We start from the raw sequence: 20,112 nt of genomic DNA, 5'->3' as shown, positions 1-20,112 counted from the left end.
ACCTGTGGCAAGTGTAAGGTACAAAAGGCAAACAGCTTTATCCTCTGCTATACACAGCACTGTATCCTTCCCAACAAAACAAAATCAAAACCAAAAACCCCAAAAACCTAAACAAACGAACAAACAAAAAAACCACAATTTTTAATGAGCATCTCCCATAATAAGGAGGGTCACTGAATCTCACTGAAGGATGACCTTGGGCAAAAGAAAAGGGGGAAGGTGAACCCAGGAATGTGCAAACGTAGTCTGGACTTCCATGATGTATCACCTCAGCTTCTAAAGCATGCGGATTGACACACAATTTAAAATTTATCAATACTGTACATACTGTAACTATAAATTGTAACTAATAACTATGAATTATAACTAAAATTATTTTAAGAAACGAGAAAAACGTCTACTTAAAAACATGCATCTTTTTCACAGATTAAGAACATCATGCAAATTAATAATTACTACTTTTACACTAATGTCTTGGTGATGAACACATTCTTTCACACGCTTTCTGTCAGCGTCCTGGTTTTGGTTGGGACATTCATTTTTCTCCTAGTAGCTGGCATGGTGCTGCGTTTCGGATTTAGGATGAGAATAGTACTGATAACACGCTGATGGTTCAGTTGTTGCGGAGCACTGCTTGCGCTAGGTCGAGGACTTTTCAGTCTCTCATACTGCCCTGCCAGCCAGGGGGCTGGGAGAAACTGGGAGGGGACAGAGCCAGGCCAGCCAGGACAACTGACCCAAACTGGCCAGAGGGATATTCCGCACCATCCCCTATGGCGTCGTGTGGGACAATAAAACTGGGGCAGTTGGCTGGGGGGACATCAGTTGGCGGGTGGTGAGCAACTGCATTGTGCACTGCTTGCTTTGTACATATATATCTATAAAGCTTAGTATTAATATTATTTTCCCTTCCTTTTCTATCCTATTAAACTATTTTTATTTCAACACATGAACACGTTTTTCTCCCTTCTGATTCTCTCCCTCTTCCCACTCTGTCTCTAGTAAATTTTTATTTATCTTTATTGTTGAGAGGAAGCCTCACTCTAGTGTGAATGCTTACAATTTAAAATACACCTTTCCATCAAATTGAACCTCAAATGAAAATAATGTTGTTTTTAAAGTAATTGCAGTGACATTTATCACATAAGTGGTAATAATATTTCAAAACAAATGTTTATCCAGTGAATTCTACTACACACAGGCATTCTGAACTAGTCAATATTTTGTAAGCTATGTTTTCCTCCAAAAACAAAACGTGTCTTTTCTGAGAAGCAAATGCAAGAAAACCCTTATTATACAGCTTTGTTCATCTACTTTACAATTTATTCAATGCTCATTAAAGAAAGGAGCGAGTTTGATATTGACATGAAAACATAAAAACTGCTGCTTGCAATTAAGAAATCTATCCTTACTGTGGCTAAGTGCACAATGTGGAATTACATAAGCAGACCAAAACAGATGTAATTTAAGCAAGAGACCTGCTCTCTCATTTACTAATGCAACACTCAGGGGGTTTAAAATTGGACAAAAATACATTTAAATTCATGCAAGGCCAGTGCCGTATAACTACTGAAATGTAAATGAGAAGCTGTTTTATGAGCTAATTACAAAGAACACTGTAATTCTGGAAGGCAGGTGCTTTACAATGCACTGGGAGGACATAAAAAAGTCTTGTCTGGCATCACTCCTCTTACTATTGCTAGCCTCAAAAATGGAATCTACTATTGTTGCAAGCAAGGCAACATCGAATACTGTTTTAGCAATGAGATTGTTTTATGAGATTTCAACAGCAAATTTAAAGTTTCTTGGAAAAGGAAATGATAAATGATAATGCAGAACAGATAGACTTGACTGATAGGAGTACAAATTCATGTATCATGAAGGATGATATAACTACTCTCCAATGTAACTTTCCATTTTACTCAAAATCTAACATATATTGCTTACGAGTGAGAATATTATAATGGATACTTACGTTGCTGAATATTCAAAAAGACCATAATAAGGGTTGAACATCTCCTTGGACAAGAGAAAAAACCACTCTCTAGCCACACCTCCATAGTCAAGTCCTTTTTCTGACTCAAATTCAATCCAGAGCCTGGCTTTTAGTACATCAGGTCTCTTCACAGACATGATTCTTCTGTAGGACTCCTCAAAAATATTATTTCTGTGTAGCTTCATCTCAAATCTATTTGGTATATCGGCCTGTGTGAAAGGAGATCAATTAGTCTCAATAAATAGTCTTCAGGGAAATTACTGACTGTAAGCTTAAAACTAAAGGACGGATTACACATCTGAGTGTACCAAGTTTCCTTTATTCTTGTTTTCCAATGCTCTCTAAGTCCACAGGTTGATACATTATGGTGAACTGGGTAAGTTCCACTAGTGGGGTTCAGAGATTTCTATGATATTTGATAAAGTAATGAAAACAACAACAAAAGCAAGAATTGTTGATATTACTATGCTCTATTTAAAGGTAATTTTAGCTTAAAATGTTAAAAAACACACAAGCTTTATGCAACCCTTTCACTCAGATATCTGTAAAGGCCAGAACTGTTTCACCATTAAGAACACCAACAGTACCACGCATAAAACAGTACTGAATTGCCAAGATGTAAACAGAACAGGACTGCCAAAATATTTAAGAATTTCTGTCTGAAAAAAGAGAACACTAACACCCATTATGAAAGCCCAGGGAGACGAATTCAGAAAAGACAGAAGAGAACTGAGTAAAGTATTTGAAGAAAGAAGCAGGAGATGAACAGATAAACGTGACCCTTACGGTCAGGTACAGTTTTCCTGATAAAATTGACTTGAAACAAGCATTTCAGGAGGTTTGCTTTTTCCTGACAATTAAAATACTTATTGTGTCCAGTCACAAGTCAAGCTCAAGATGCAAATTCAAGGAACTATCAACAAACCCATAAAGACATTGGTGAGTCCCTCTTCATATTAGAGTTGATGCTGCCAAGGCTGTTTGCTGTCGATTACAAGTCATTACCATATGCATGCTAATAACTTGCATTCTCTTAAGTTAAAGAAGTTATTTTTACAGAACAAGAATGTGAGAAGCTTGTGCCAGATGCAGTAATACTGTGGGCTCTGCTCTGCCAGTTTGTTCCAGCTCTGTCTTTCCAAACCCACTGTTGAAGACAAAGGGAAATACCAAGCCTCAAGCCTATTTTCAACATAAAGTCTTTTAAACTAACATACAAATTAGACTCAGTTGGAATGGAAAATAGAGAATCACCGCTATTTTCTTGTTATCTCATCACTTTGACTTTCCATTCATATTACAAAGTGCAAATCTTAAATATTTGTAAGTGCTGTTGTTGAGAAATCCATCGATCAAATTCAAACTTTTCTTCATTTTCTTGGTTTCTACTTTTTTAAGGAGCAGGATGATCAAGAAAAACTAGCAAATTTGTTATAGCATGAAACACCATTCTGTATCTACCCTTGGGATATTTATTTTTTTTCTCCCCAGACATAACATAATTGGCTTCAACACAAAGCAGCATGGCTATTATACTCACAGGTTTCTTTAACTTCTTCCGGAAGTAGTCGTATTTCTGTTTGAACTCCCTAGAATATGGAACTGCCTATCAGAGAGAGAATCATAAACACAGATTATTCCAGTATTTAACAAATTGATATTCCAATATTATTTAAACAAATGAAAACCAAATCTGAATACTATCTAGATATGTATGCCATAGGTTCATGTAAAAACCCCAACAGTATGCATGAAATACAGAACTCAAAATCTTCCCATTTCTTAGTGTGTAAGTTCAGTTAAAAGGTATCAAAACGTTTAGCCATTTTTTTTTTAATCAAATACTTACCCTCATTTTTTTTCTTATTTTAGGAGCAGAAAAAACAAAAACATTTTTTAATACAAAGCGATTAGAATGCAATGCTGCCAACTATGAATTTCACTAGGAAATGATAAGCATGCCGTATGATATTTTTAAAAATGACTGTTTGTAGAATCATAGAACGGCCTGGGTTGGAAGGGACCTCAAAGATCATCTAGTTCCAACCCTCATGCCATGGGCAGGGATGCCATCCACGAGATCAGGTTGCTCAGGGCCTCATCTAAGCTGGTCTTGAAACTGTTGTTACCAAAGAATATGGATTTATGGATTTAAAAGTTACATTTTCTATTCCTTGAAAGATGAATCACAAACTGCAAAGCTCTGGTTCAAGTTCAGATCTGAGGGAAGAGTGGGTTTTCATGAGAGGGCTGGTGTTGAAGTAGACTCATGTATGTGAGAGCATAAGACAAATATTTCTATATAATCTTTCTCTTGTGAAAGATAAAACATGAAAAATTAAAAAATCATATTAAATCATTTTACTCTGATGATAATATGACTTTACCACAGACATTAAGGAATCTTTTGACATGTTTTCATTGTTTGAACACAATGTGAAATGCAATTTACGTACTTTGTTTTTGTCATAGCACCAAAAACGCTGTTAAAGGCACTAAGATGAATGCTTAATGGGTATATGACTGCAAAATGGATCTAATCTTGCTTTCTCTTAAAAATAAAATAATACTGTTATTTCCTTAATTTGGTCAGGATTGACCCTGATTATCTTGAAACAAATATTCCCCAAACAGACTCTGTCATCTATGCTTATGGTTTCTGGGAACATAAGTAGAAGAATTTGTGTAACATTGCAAACTAGTATCTCAAGCATTATGTGCATGTTAAATGGCTACATCAGTACAACAGCAATTATGTTCAAACACGTGACAATTATCAACCTTATTCATAAACACTAGCAACTGGGATTACAACATCCAGTAGTTCATCTGCTGTGGCCTGTCTGAGATCCTTGAGCATTTACCCCAAATTAAACAGTATTCTTGGCAGATTTTTTTTACCTGGAAACATCTTTAGGTTGGAAATCCGATCACTCAAAATACCATAAAGTAGCCTAAAGCAGCATAAAAAGGTCAAAAAACCATTCCATATATTTAATATTTTAAAAAACTGATACTAAGTTAAAAACATTCATTTTTTCTAAAGTTGTTTTTCTGAAAACTTAGTTCATATGCAGGATTTTTTTTGACTCTTAAATTTGATAGGCCTGATTATTGCCTTTATTGCATTCAGAATCCACAAAGTAGTCACATCTTTTCCGTATCAAGTGGTAACAGCTTTTTATTTTCCAGAAATCCAAAAATGAACAGCTCAGTGTCTCAGCTCAGTAGAATTATCTTGACAGTAACGACACAGGTAATGGTAAATATGAACAGTTCTCCTATACGCATTCCTAAAACCTAACAATCTAGAATTCAGCACAGAGTTTTTGGTCGGAAACTCACAAGATCTTCCAACCAAAGAATCAGAGCAGACACCCTTTATGCCCAGCTTAATACGAAAATATACTATTTGAACACAGTGGAGCAATAAAGTGCGGCACTTAGCACAGAACGTTTCTGGTTGCAGGAGGAAAATAGAAGAAAAGAGAATTCACACGGTTCCACATTTCAGAGTGAAACATCAGTCAGAATATTTAGCTATGCAGTTTCAAAACAGATGGAGACCTTTGCTCAGAAGTAACACAGCAATCCAGAAATTAAAACCAGCCAAACAAAGCTGTCTCTATCCTTCTGAAGAAAGAGCCCTCTCTTCCTCCTGGCTGAAACAGAAGTATTCTGAGATTTACTGTCACAAACTGATTAAGAATGTTTCCTAGACGCTCCAAGGCAGAAGTCGTCATCACATGCTAATGACTACAATAAAGGAATCACACTGTAACATAGGAAAAATTCCCTACGTAGGTAGCCATTGCCAGGAAAGACTCCAAGAACCAACAACTTTGAACCTGTCGTCTGACCTAGGAGTAGTGTGCTCAGCACTCCAGTGACAAACGTTCCAGTGATTCCTAATTAGCCCAATACTGCTTTGGACCACTGGCAGCGGGCTGGAAGAGTCTCCAGTGCACTCAACTCTATGCTAAGCAAAAGATGGTCCACAGAGGGGCATCAGTTTGGGGGAACCCTGTCAGGGTGCCGCATGACAGCAACTTCCCCTGCCCTTGGAGGCTTACAAAAGCAGGTACTTGAGCCTCCTGTGTCCCTCAGGAAAAGGCGGAGGTTGGTCCTGCTTCCTTGGCCGTTCAACAAGCAGTCTTACCTCATCTGGAGAACAGGCATGACCTGTTGCTTAACAGTACATGAGTCACAGCATTTCATGCAAAAAGAACCATAGCAGTACTTACTGGACCCGTAATCGCTGGGTTCTGCAGTCTGGGGTCTTCCCACTGGGTAATTTTGTTATCTGTAAATAATAAAAGAAATTATATCATTACTTCTCAATTATCACACTGTGAATTTATGGTGTTTTTTCTTTTGTTTTGTTTTGTATTTCCCTACAAATGTTTTCCCTACCATTTCCACAACTTAGTATTTCAGGGTTAGAAAAGACTGCATTCTCGCATCTCCATCAAAACCCCACCACACTGTTTAGTTAAAACACTCATACAAAAATGCAAAACTACAACATAATCCAGTGTAATTACACTGGTTTTATTTCAACACCCATAGTAGTAAACATGTTCTATTCAAACATGGTCTTGGATTCAACACATATTAGGAATACACAGATTTCATGCCTGAAAGGTAAAGGAACCCAAAAACTTTGTCAAATGACAGACTAAGTTTACTTATTTCAAATTCTGCAAGGTTTAATAATTTTAAAACAGTCTGAATTTAAATTTGGAGGGGAAGGTATAACATCTCTTTGGGGAAAAAAAAGTCCTAGACACTGATTTTAATGAAAAGGTTATAGGATTGGTAAAGGGAGGAAAAATTATACAGTTATGGTATAAGAAATCGTTCAGTTTTGACAAGGCAGATTTTGGCAATAAGGCAGCAGAATTCAGTTCTTTTCATCTACAGTTTTTAAGAGCACCAGCAGCGTTATATGGTTATACAGTGAGGTTATACAGGACCATGGTGAAACTCTCCCTGCCTCCAGACAACTGTTTCTCACAAGATTCTGAACACAACAGAATCACAACAAAATGATGATGTTGCAACAATAAGACAATGCTCCAAAAACCAAACTAAACGCCATCTCCAATGGCAAGGTTCAAATCATCTATTTCCTACACTGGAAGGGTAAGAATAATACACCTGTTAGTTACATGCACTGCTTTGATTTATGAACTGCATATTAAAAGGGTAGTCAAGATTTTAAGTTTTGTAATTACTAGGTTTGGGAATGAAACCACTAGATTTCAAGAAAATTATTTTTAAGGACACTATGGGTAAAAGCAAAGAACCAATCCCACTTATTTTAAAACATAGGAGTTTTCCGTGTTTCTACAGTTGGAAAAAAAACCACATTAGTTTTGAGCATCTCAAATTAATTTTAGCATGGACTAGATTTTGAAAGCTGACATTCATTAAATGTTACTACAGAAAATTCAAGAAGATCACAAGCACATTTCAAGAAATTTTGATCTATCAGTTAACTTAACGTTAAATTACTCTTTTATTTTCCTTTACACGTTAAGTCTATTTAGTGCTCATGGCAATTATGGAGTAAATTTGTTAGACTTACAGCTCCATGTACTTCACAGACCACAGCCTGCCCTAAAAGCGTGACTCCTGAGTTGGCCCTTGTCATCTCATTTCAACCTTTTCAGTCAAATTACATTCTACAACGTTTACCAGTTCATTTCTTATACCTACTTGAAACTGACGGCCACAAATTATGGTGGTAATTTTCTATGAAATCAGACAGAACTGTAAATGACTTAGAGAGTTTGTCAGTTCTCTCTTACTACCGTAGCATATGTTTAAGTATGCTGTTACTGATAAATTTTGTCTAAGTTGTTCTTCAGAATATTACAGTGATAGAGACTTCGTATCATAAACACTATTCCAGGGCTTAAATGCCCTTACAATAAGAACCTAACCTGAACCGCTCTACCTGGAATTGTAGCTTGAGTTTCCCTGTCTTATCCAAAGTGCATGTGGATATTAAATCCATTCCTTTTACAGCACATTTTTGAAAAGCTACCATCTCTCTTGAGTCTTCACACAAATTCAAAACTCTCTCTCTTCCCTCATAAATCAGGCCTTAGGGCTTTTGAGGATTCCGTCTATTCCTCTGGTCCCTTTTGAAACGGTTTTCTATTCTCTTGGTTTGGGTCGGACCCTGTGCTAGATACAACATTTTTATAGCTGAGACCTCACCAGTGCTGATGAGATTAGGAGAATTGTTTAAGGTATTCCTGTTGATACATCACAAGATGAAATACCTCTTGTTCAGCTGACATTTTTCATGTCCTTTTCAACAAAAATTCTGCTAATTATTCCTATTCTGAGTAGCAATTTGCAGTTGCTATAAAACGATGTCTTCACACTGCACCTGCAACTCATCAGAATCATTCTGATTTCTAATCCTGCTCCAGTGAGCTCCTCTCACACCTATCCTTCATGTGCTCTGCTAATCTAATGCGTACATTCCCTCTAATTTACTGTTCAATATATTGAAAGATGGTGTATCCAAGACAGATTTGAGGGGAACCCATTTAAAACATCCATTCCTCTGTCAGTGAACCACTGGTAACTATTCTGAATATGGTTGGAAAGCCTTTGTGTTTTTCTTCAGGATACCTTCTAACAGGTAGATCATAATTTCCTATAAGGCTCCTAGGAAATGCAGAAGTTTAAACGTGCTATGTGAATAGAGAATATTACTTTGTTTATGGATGGCAAATACTGTTGACTCAGCTGGCTAAGGCCAATCACAGAGAACTAGAGACCATATATATATATGTATACACATAAATATACAATATAAAGGAATTTACTACTGGACAAATTAGGACTGTTTATACTTAAAATCTGAAAAGTATCATGTTTTCACATTAGTATGTTACAAGTACTATCTAAATTATTTTATCCGTATTTTGATAGGACAAAAGTATTGAATAATTATGCGTAAGAATTACAAAATATATCTGGAGAACCAAGACATTAATAGTAGCTGAATCAGTTTATACTTTCAACATTCTTATTGTATTCTAACAGTGAAATTGAGTACACTCGTTGCATCCTAACTAATCACTTCAGCTAAGAATGACTAAAACAATGGCCAGTTTGTCACAGTAATGGACTACTGAGACTTGCATGTTTAGAGGAAGCACAGTTATCATACACATGGCTGATTTCAGCATATGTTCTCAAGTTCTCATCAAACAATTAAGAGCCAGCAGGCTCTGTCATAAACCTATCATTATGGTCAAATGTCATTGTACTTCCTTACCAGAACTGTGGAAACAAATGCTACTGTTGAGATTGTTCAAGCCAAATGACTGAACACCAAATGCTGACTGCAGTCATTTACTCAATACTGAGCACAATGTTATCACAACGGAGCTGCAACGTGTCCACTGTAATAATCACTGGCATCACCTCTGCTTCTAGAGTCCCCTGGCAATTCTAGTAGTATGGTACCACAATGAAAAAAAGGATTTTTGCTGGAAGCAAGTAGCATCATCAGGAAAAAAAAAAAAAAACCACAAAAGAAAACCAACAAACTTTTATAAAGTTTGCTATCTAAAAGGGTAAAAGAAAAATTAAATCAACAGAGGGAATAGAGAGAGATTTCAGATGCAAATAAATGTATTTTTATCTAAAAATTAAACTAGTTTGGGGAATATATTTCTTCAACGCTCCATTTACTTTTAGAGACAGAAAAACTAAACCTTTTCAAAGCTAGGAAGATCCAACAATTATACAGATATTTTTAAAATAACAGTTTTATTCTGTGACTCTTCAGTGGCAGCAGTTTACCATAATTTGCCAGATTTAAGTCTCCAAATATCTCTTGGCAGAAACAATAACAGAAGATGTAAAGAATAATTCTATAATAATGTTTGAAAAAGGCTAATCTTGTTGTTGATGAGTGTACTATTTCTGTTTTTTATTTACAAGTATGTGTGCAATTTTGAAATAGGTATTACTTTTAGAGACAGTGATTTAGAGATAGGGATTTAATAACGTACTATATAAATACAACTGCAGATTTGCATAGGATTTAATGTTACTGATACTGAAAGAAAAACAAACTGTAATGCATATTTGGCAGTATTAGGATTTTAATTCTGTAAGTTTTGTGTAGCAAATATACCCCCTTCCAATCGTTTTGTGAATTATCTATTTCTGTGAAGCTTATACAGTCTGTAGTAATACCTCATTAGAAAGTCCAGCTTAAGTCTTTAAAAAAAGGGGGAGAGGGAATAAAACCCTTTCTGGGCTGCTTTATTTTCAAACAACGACAAAAACTAACACAGTAGTTCTGAGATGCTGTAATAAGACAAATCTACAATGAAACATCACTTACACTAGAACTTCACTAACAGAACTGAATAGATATTAATGGGCTGGGTGCAATATAACATGCTATAAATAGGAAATAAGATCAGAATCAGCACTGCCACAAGACCTTCTCAAGGGAGAGGAAAGAGTATTATCAGTGCTAATTTCTCCACTGCCTATATATGGAGTTGTGGCTATATGATCTTTTCTCATCTTATTTTCTATTCCTAGTGTGTATTTTAATTCATTAAAGTGCAAATAAGCCATGGGATCATCAACAACAACAACAAAGAATCCAAAATATCAACAAGAACAAAAGAAACCACAAAGAAGAAATGTTAATGCTTCACAAGTCAGAGAGGGACAAAGCTTGATGAGCCAATTAAAAGCAAGCTTTCAGTGAATATACAGTACCGTATGAGGGCACTAAGTCTCTGGTATCAATGTCTCCACATATCAACACCTGGCTTCCTAAATGAAGAGTAAAATTATAAAGCTTTCACTTCAATATTTATTACCTCCCTTTGTCTAATTGCTGTAGTACCCGAGTGCTTACTTACTATGATCTATATAAAACGTTCTTCCGTCCAAATGTATTCTTTCCTCCCAGCCAGGCTGGAATTGGGAAAAAAAAAAAAGAGAGAGAGAAAATACATGAAATAATACCACTCTCAAACAGCACAAAGCAATACATTATCCATGCCTGCTTAAATTGTCTGAAAGGTGCCTGTCAAGTAGGACACACAAAACCAGATGCATTATGCCAAGGACAAAAACCTAGCAAGATTCAAAGAACTGGCTGTTTACCCAGGTGACTGCATCTAATATAGTAAATATTTTTTTAAGCTTTGAAGTGGAAACTTCTTGCATCAGGGTTTACACCTGTTTCCTACTATGAGGAAATGATCATAGAGAATAGATTATCCATAATCTGTTAGATTTGAGAATTTCTGCTTCTACTTCTGAAACACCTGTGGGTTACTTACTGTAATTATATAAATCCTAATAGAGTGGGATGAGAACGTGTAATCTAGCCCTCAATTCTTGCCTTTTTTTCCATTCCCTTTTTCTCATTTTCCATACAATTATTGTATAGAAAGGAGAACAAATTGCACACTGCTGGCACATGCAATGATGTCCAATCTAGTACTCACTCCACCTGTATGCCATACGCTAGCTTCAGCTTTCTATACAATATAGAAAAGAAATGATTTCATTTCAATCTTTTTTAAGCAACTCCTAAATTCTGCAGTCATCACACTGTGAGGAGACTCTTTATCAGGGAGTGTAGCAATAGGATGAGAGGTAATCGTTTCAAACTAAAAGAGGGTGGATTCAGATTAGACATTAGGAAGAAGTTCTTAACTATGAGGGTGGTGAGGCAGTGGAACAGGTTGCCCAGAGGAGCTGTGGATGCCCCATCCCTGGAGGTGTTCAAGGCCAGGTTGGATGGGGCTTTGAGCAACCTGGTCTGGTGGGAGGCGTCCCTGCTCATGGCAGGGGGGTTGGAAGTGGGTGGTCTTTCAAGTCTCTTCCAACTCAAAGCATTCAATGATTCTGTGATTTTTACCTCAGTCAAAAATGGCTTGTTTAATTGAGTTTAAATCTGTGACTAATTATATACTTCCGTTGATGTGTGTCAGGCTACCCTGACTTCATAGCACATTTTATCTCTTGCGATTAACAGGCTAAGTTTCTCCTGTTCAGTGCCTCTTTATCTAAGCAACATGTCCTTGGACATTAATGCATGCTCAATGTATCTGAAAAATTACAAAGGAACAGCTACTTCCACCGTTTTTTTCTTCAAGAAAAATCACATTACTTCTGTGTTGTAATCAGAACATTCAACATAATAAATATATTCAACTGAACATAGCTTTTGATGTAATCAGTGTTTTGAGATACTGGGCCTGAAAAGTTGCCTAGCTTGATCTAAATACAAGGCAAAACTTTTGCCAGTCAAGACCAGCGCAGGGAGATTTCAGGATGTTTAAGAGGAGGATGTCTGATCATAGGTGGTAACAGGCTATTGCCACCAGATGAAAGGCAGAATTTGTTACCAGTTGCCCAAAAGCAGCACACATTCTGGTCTGCTGACAGAGCAGTTCTTCTAAGTAAATTGCAACTCATTACAATGAAAATCAGTAGGATCAAAGAGTCATTATTCAATTTGTTTAAGATAATATAACCTGCCGCGTCCTATACAGTGGGACAGTCACCTTTTCTAATGGCACAGCTGTCTGCAGACAAAGTCCATAATACACGCTGAGACTGCTGGTGACAACTAGTAGCTGAGTTGTAAATAAAATTTCAATGACCATTTCTCAAAAGCATATTTAATATATATAAGGCAATGTGATGAACCACCACTATACTGTAAAAATTTGCACTTTATAAAAGGTTTCAGATTTCATGCATTATCCCCAGACATTAAGAACACAGCAGTTTAAAAACAAAGCAAAACTCTGTATTTGATATGCATGTAAATCAGTATTATGTATCAGTCACAAATATGACAAAACTTTCGAGGTTAGTACCATGATTTTCCCTACAGCATATGGGAGTTTCATTCAAAAACAAAATTTATTTAGATTTCTGAATGCCAGTATACACTGGTACAATAACAAAGTTCACTTTGAACTATCTGCTTCTTTTTTTCTAAAGCAACTGTTAATTACGTAAAATCACACAGATGGAAGTAAAACCAAGGTAAATTTCTTCAAAGCTCCAAGCTTCAGATAAGCAAATAAATGTTCAATCACTTCAGAATACTATGGGCTGGCTTCAAAAAGCCTGACTGATTCACAGATAACAACAAAGTTTTTGGTGCTATATGTAAATGTTGCTTTAATCACAGAATCATAGAATATCCCAAGTTGGAAGGGACCCATAAGGATCATCAAGTCCAACTCCTGGCACAAATCCATAAAAGCAATGAGATCAACGTATGTGTCTATGTACAATATATGACTACAATAATAGATCAGTTAATATAAGATAGCAGCTATATACTCAAATACATACACATTGTCACTTACAGGAAGGGGGCCCAAATCATTAGGGTTCAAAGAAGCTTTTGATCTCAAATGCACTGGAAATTTCAGTCGTGGATCTTCCTGTAACAGATATATGGAACTGTAAATCCAACAGATCAAGTTGTGACAGATAAAAGTGACAACACATTTAGTATTTGCATGTGTCACATACTTTATTAAGATTCAAAAATTGCAATGAATTTTTTAAATATTAAGAGGTAGTTAGGGTCAGTCCTTAGCTCCATTAAGTGTGTTATTTGCAGAGATACGGTTAAAAAATAAAGCCCTCTTCTTAGGAACGCATGCATTCCCCTAAGTGGTATTAAGATTCATATGCACATTTTTGGCTCTTAAAACTTAATGAGAAATAAGCCTATCACAAAAAGGCTGGAAAATGATGCAAATGAGCTTCTTACATTTTTATTAATGCACAGATATGACACTAATGAATGAATAAGGTAAAAAGAGGCAAGTAAAATAGGTCACAAAAGACTGATATGCAATAGTTTGTCAAGTATAAAAAGGTCAAATACAAAATGCAAAACACTATTGCATTGTACATGATATGTAAATCCACCAAAATCTATTTTCAGTGGATATGTACAAGTAAGTTTCCTTTCTCTGAAATGAACACCACTACAGGCATGACATGAAATTAGATAATTAAAACTATTGCTACTGTACATCATTGCATGGAGGATTCAAGTCAGATCCCTACATCAGTTTTATGAAATGTTAGGCTAACAAATCCCATGGAACTTGAACCTTAAAGACAAGACAAATGCCAGATGAAGAAAAACAGAGTGGTCAAGATGAAAACATTTAAAAGATGGCAAATGATTTAAAATTCATTACCTAGAATTCTCCTTACCCATGTAGTAGTTTTAGTATTATGATCAATGAAGAAGGGCCTGCCATTGGGCGCTATTCGCATCTCCCAGCCAGGAGGAAGGAAGCTTTGTGCAACTTTGTGTTGTGGTTTAGGAGAGTTGTAGGGCGAGGGCTGTGGAGACTGTGGATTGGAAAGGGTGTCCTTCACTGCTCTGCGCACAGGGGAGTCCTTCATACCCTGAAGAAAATCAAAGATACAAAGATTTGCAAAATGTCACTTCATACAGGAAACTGAAAAAAACGCGGTTTCACAGCACAATTTTTTTCATTCCAGATGCAATTCATTCTAGAATTAAGTGCTGGGATTGATTTCCTAGAATTTAGCTAAATTCCTCTTAATTAGCTACTTCTAACTTACTAAGCTTTTTGTTTTAAAGGACACAGTGTTTTATCACTTCTCTTTGCAATGATAATGTCTGCAGTATTTACATATGATCATATCTTTTACTGAAGCTGTCCTGTACATGTCAATGTTTCATTTTACAGAGAAAAAAATTGCAAACATTGCTGTGTGCTTCCTAGTGCAATGTATCTCATTTTTAAACAGAAAAGTATCCTAAATTTAAGGTGACATTATCCACTTTTTAATGGATCTCTCAATTAAAATTTCAGACAAAACATTTAAACATGACCTTAAAACAAGTTCCTAAAATAAATGGAGGTTTAGTCTCCTTATATCAATTTGAAATTACAAATTTTCAACATTTTGACCAGGACAGAAAGGGACAGAATTAGGAAAGAGATGGTGAGAAAGGACAAATAAGGTGCCACACTTTCAGTCCAAAGAAGAAATTTTTAAGAACTTGCTCTCCTCAACACAGCCATGTTTAATAGATTTGTGAGGTTTAACCATACTTTCAGAAGTAAAAAACACATCATCTTTGATTGCTTAGGAAGCCACATAAATTATACTTCTGATATGTTGCAATGAACAACATATAACAGTATTCTAAATTATTTGTAAAGACATATACATTGAATACCCTTTTGAAAGACAAGGAATATGAAATTCAATCAGTATCTTGATTACAAAATTATCCAAACTCAATTGCATGTATTATTTTCAAAGTTAACACCATCAAAATAAATGTTGACTCAAAAAAATATTTCTGATCTTATACAACTGTAGCACTTGAGAGGAGTCATAGCAGCCCATGTTTGAGAAATGCACAGAATTAGTTTTAGCTGACCAACTCAAATTATCATATATAAGACTGACTATTCATTCGTATCATTCAATAATAATAGAAGTTAGGTAATACTATTGTATAATATAAAGATCCAGATGGAAAACTGCAAGAAAACAGCAACATATTATGATAAAATTAACAATAGGGAAAAATGGCTGTTAGTAACTAAGAAGGAAATAAAAAGTTATAAAGACATCAGAGAGAGAAGTCACACATAAGTGATATTTGTTGATAAGTCTGTTTCTCACCTCAAGTGGAGCAGATAAAGTTACTGTGGGTGAACTAAGGCTGCGAGGCCGTCTGATCTGAGGTTCGCTTAAGTGGTTGTTGCTGCTTGCTGCTGACCCAACCATGCCATCTTCCGCAAGCTAGTTCAGATGGAAAACTAAGTTAGTTAGTTGTCAGGATCATGGTTCATCCAGAGTTAGGACATTTAAAATATGATATCAATATTTATTATTATTATTATTAAATACTAAGTATACTATTTTAAAGAGCAAGTACATTATTTAATTTTAATTCCATTGGAAGAGCAAACAATATACCATATTATTAATCAGGCAACCAACCTTTCAATTTCAATCCTAAGAATGCATTTGCCTCTATTTATTGGTACTATGTACCTCTCTGGAAATTCCTTCCATTGTAGCAATCGACTTAATCTGTACCTTAATAAAGTTAAGAAAAGTAACCAAAAAAATCCCAGGCATTGCAATTTTTTATGATTATCCTGAGTTGTCATGACAACGCTTAGATTTTTTTTAAAAACTTTCAAAGTTCTGAAGAGCTGCTTCAACTGAAATTATACTCAATACAGGCTAAATGTGTGCTATCTAAATTGAGCAATATAACAGAACCTCATACCTGCATAATGGGACGTGTCCATGTTGTGGTTCGATTGTTATGATTGACATAATAAGTACGGCCCTTTGCATCCTTTCTTTCCTCCCAGCCTGAAGGTAAGCCTGGTGTAGTATGTACATAGGCTACTGAAGGCTGTTCAAGCAAGAAATAACCGTATTGTTAATAACAAAAAAAAAATAAATGTCTGCTCTTTAAAAAAAACTTTTTAACTTACACCATTCTAAAGAACAACAAACAGAGCAAAACATGACCTCAGATTTAATCTAATATAAGCTCTTCTTCATGCCCCTTTGACACAAATCATCTTTGCTCATAATAGATCTTTTGATTCACTTTTGCACAGGTGTAAGTATCTTGTTCTAAAGCCAGCTAAGCTTATATGCCCTCAAACTTTTTAATTTGTTCATTATACGTATTGACAAAAGGGAACTTTGCATTTTAATGATTCCTCCTTAGAAAGGTTGAATTTTTCCTCTATATTAGTACGGATAAGTAAGAATTGAAGTGACCATGCTGTCTAGTCAAATCTCTCAAGTTCTGATCTTGTCTCTATCACAGGCTGTCCTGAGTTGGTTGCAGCAAACTACTATACCTATAAAAACTAAAGTCCAAACATTTTGTTAGGTACAAATGTTGCGTTCAGGGTTAGGTGTCCTGAAGACTCAGGATATACCCTAAAATTGAGTCCAAATTTTAGAGTGAAAAGATGTTGTTTTCTATAATTAAAAAGTTGCACCACAAATACATAGTTTTAAAGAAAACATACAGACAACAGGGCCAAAGGCATCAATTGTTATAAAACAAGTCATGTAAAAAGGTAAAGCAAAAGGTAAAGCAGAAGACCTTTTTACAAAAGGTAAAGCAGCTGAGGAGGCAAACAGACCATGTTAGAACAAATAACCATTGCAGAAGAGGTCTTAAAAACACTGAGCTCTCTTCAAGGAAAAAAAGGATGTTGGAATATGAGTCAGTGCACGCTATTAAGAGATGGAAGATGTTTTAAAAAGACTCTTCAAAAATTTTTGACATGATCTTTAAATAAAACCAAGGGAAGAATCAGCCTTCGAGATTACCAAATACCTCCACATAGGTTAGAAAACAACTGCTAGACTTTCTAGTTTTAGAAAGGGGTCTTCCTGATAAAGTGACAACTGCATTGATGACCATTATTTTGATGGAAAAATAGCTAAGTATTTTTGACATAAACATTTCTAGTCCTTGTAATTAAACTAAAAATCCAACACATGATGAGAAAGTGTTACTCCTACCTTACCGTTCTACTGCCCTGAACATTTAAAGAAACATTGAGATCAGTCTCCTGAGAATTCAGGATACATTTTTGCTCTTGCTCTTATCTGACATGACTATTTATAATATCGGATACTTTAAAAACAATAATAAAAAAAATACTGTGATGGATAGCTCGATAACATTCATTATTATTCTATGTGTTTATACATTTGATATTTAATTCATTTTAAACCTGAAGTAGTCATTATCAAATTATATATGGAAGTATTGTTTAAGAAATACATGAGGAAAGTGGTGAGCTAGAAAATTGTAACAAAGTGGAATTAGCAAATTGCTTTAACTCAGAGTTTGATGCACTAGAAGCCATGTGGTTTATTAGCCACAAAACAGTAAAAGGAAGATGAATAAATGCTTAAAAGGACTGAAATTAAAAGTCATAAGAAATACCACAAATACATTTTTAATTATGTTGAATTTATATTCATTTAAAAGAAAACATTTTGCCAGATTTAAAACAAAACAACAACAAAAAAACACAACAACAACAAACAAACAAATCACTAACAACTGCATTATTAGGATGGATGCAACATCAACCTGTAAAACTGACAGCTAAGTATGATTCCAGTTTTCAGTTCAATACAGAAACACAAAATGGGTAAGGCTGGAAGGGACCTCTGGAGGCCATCCGGTCCAACTCCTCTGCTCAAGCATGGACACCTCAAGCAAGTTGCGCAGAACCATGTCCAGGTGGCTTCTGAAGATCTACAGTACTTGATATCTATACATGAATATCTTAAATTCTGGAAGAGTTTCACTGTTTCTTCCTTATTTTACTTAGATTCGTAAATGTATGTATTCTGCAACTTCTTTTCTTTTCTTGAACTATCATCCACGTTTCGAGTTACTATGAACACTTATAAGACCATAGGATGCATTAAGCCACAACTAACTTTACAAGGATAGCTACCTCTGTCTCTCTAGGTTTTTAGGTTTGCTCACCATGCTAACCACAAAGTAGCCAAAGAAATTACTCTTTCAATGTCCTTATAAACAGTGGTTTCTGCTGTATGATCTTTCTATTTAAAAATAGTAATACAGTGGAAAACTACTACCTAGAGATCAAAGAGGCGAATGGCACTGCACAGTAGGATTTGGTAACTCTTCAGGCTTCTAAAGGCTCCTGTTGAAACTCAGGTTACATTTTTTTTCTACAGTCTACATTCTTTGCTCCAGCAAAGTAATTTACTGTAATTCTTGTTCTTGCTTCTTATTCTTAAGACCTCTTCCCAGGACTTTTGCTAAGTCAATATATTTGCTTTTTAACAGAAGGGCATAATAGACACAATGAGCTGGAGAACTGTCTAGATGATCAAGAAAGGAAATTAGAAAAGATAATGGATGGATCAGAAAGCTGATGGAGTACATCAGGAAATAGGAAGCAAAGGAAAACAGATGAGGAAACTAAGTAATACTCATCGAAACAAACTATGAGAGTGATTTATTAATTTCCTGAGTAGTCAAGTGCTGGAAATACTACTGTTTTTCCACTTAGTTCAAAGAGCTGACAGGTGATGATAAGGAGACTGACTATCCTTCCCAAGACTGTTCTAACAGTTTCCAAGCCATTAATTAATCAGTGATCAACAAGGTAACAGGTATTGGTCTGAATACAGACCATAGATCATGTTTTAGTTTAAAATTATTTAATTAAGGTAACTGATAGTCTGGGTTCTAACATTAAACGTTCTATGTGCTGTATGATGGCACGCTGCAAATGATCAACTTTGACTTACTAGAATACAGAAATACTAGAAAGATGCTCTAGCTGTGCCATCTGATCTTCCCTTTCTCTTTAACACTCTATCAAAAATAAATCCAGCTGTCAGCAGTCTTTCTCCTTAACTAGTCATTGTGGGTTAATGAATCCAGTATGCAATCTGCAAAACAGAAAGTTTGAAAGTTTGCCCTTCAAATCTTTTCCATACATTAGATACCAGTGTAAAAGATATTCTACATGGTAGAATAGAAACTTAGGAGATTTATCAAGACCCTTTTACCCAAAACAAGAGTGCTTTTTAACAGCTGCCTTCAATAAACAGCATGGGGATACTGCCTCTGAAGTTAAGGCCAAAATGTCATGAGAACAGAGATGCTGGGATATATGATGCATTAACTGAAGTTTTGCATCAGCCTATTTTTAAAATGTACCTTTCACAGAGGAATGCAGTAAGGGTTATTGGGGACTTAAAAAAAAAAAAAAACACAACACGAACAAAACCATTAAAAAGTAAATCCTATAATGCATGGTGCTTTTATAACCACAGCTATATCTACCCAAACCTGCAATTTATCTACAAACATCAACATCTACTTCATTGCAGACACTCAAGTAACAGATTTACTCATCCTCTGTCACTGACCTAAATAAAAAGTCCGCTATGCAGATGTAACATTTACAGCGTTATAAATCGCTGTTTAGATTACTGATATCTTACGAGCTATCTAAATGGACCCACGAGTGGAC

At 35.6% G+C, this 20,112-nt stretch overlaps 1 protein-coding gene across 12 annotated transcripts in view; it reads right to left on the bottom strand.

Annotated features, from left to right (window-relative positions):
• NEDD4L (NEDD4 like E3 ubiquitin protein ligase) overlaps positions 1 to 20,112 on the bottom strand; it is a 154,624-nt gene that overhangs the window by 14,700 nt on the left and 119,812 nt on the right. For 8 of the 12 annotated variants that reach the window (XM_066987812.1, XM_066987813.1, XM_013195109.3 and 5 more), the window contains 9 exons: positions 16,335 to 16,466; positions 15,719 to 15,838; positions 14,261 to 14,458; positions 13,393 to 13,470; positions 10,915 to 10,969; positions 10,769 to 10,825; positions 6,241 to 6,299; positions 3,537 to 3,602; positions 1,976 to 2,205 (listed from right to left, as the gene is read on the bottom strand). In XM_066987812.1, coding sequence (XP_066843913.1) covers positions 1,976 to 2,205; positions 3,537 to 3,602; positions 6,241 to 6,299; positions 10,769 to 10,825; positions 10,915 to 10,969; positions 13,393 to 13,470; positions 14,261 to 14,458; positions 15,719 to 15,838; positions 16,335 to 16,466 — 995 coding nt within the window. The remainder of the gene's footprint in view (positions 1 to 1,975; positions 2,206 to 3,536; positions 3,603 to 6,240; positions 6,300 to 10,768; positions 10,826 to 10,914; positions 10,970 to 13,392; positions 13,471 to 14,260; positions 14,459 to 15,718; positions 15,839 to 16,334; positions 16,467 to 20,112) is intronic. The other 4 variants (XM_066987814.1, XM_066987815.1, XM_013195104.3 and 1 more) reach the window with 1 other exon arrangement.

The sequence above is a fragment of the Anser cygnoides genome, chromosome Z, assembly GCF_040182565.1.
Source record: "Anser cygnoides isolate HZ-2024a breed goose chromosome Z, Taihu_goose_T2T_genome, whole genome shotgun sequence".
NCBI classification, from domain to species: Eukaryota; Metazoa; Chordata; class Aves; order Anseriformes; family Anatidae; genus Anser; species Anser cygnoides.
Note: the sequence above shows the minus strand (reverse complement) of the source record. Positions and strands in the feature narration are given on the sequence as shown.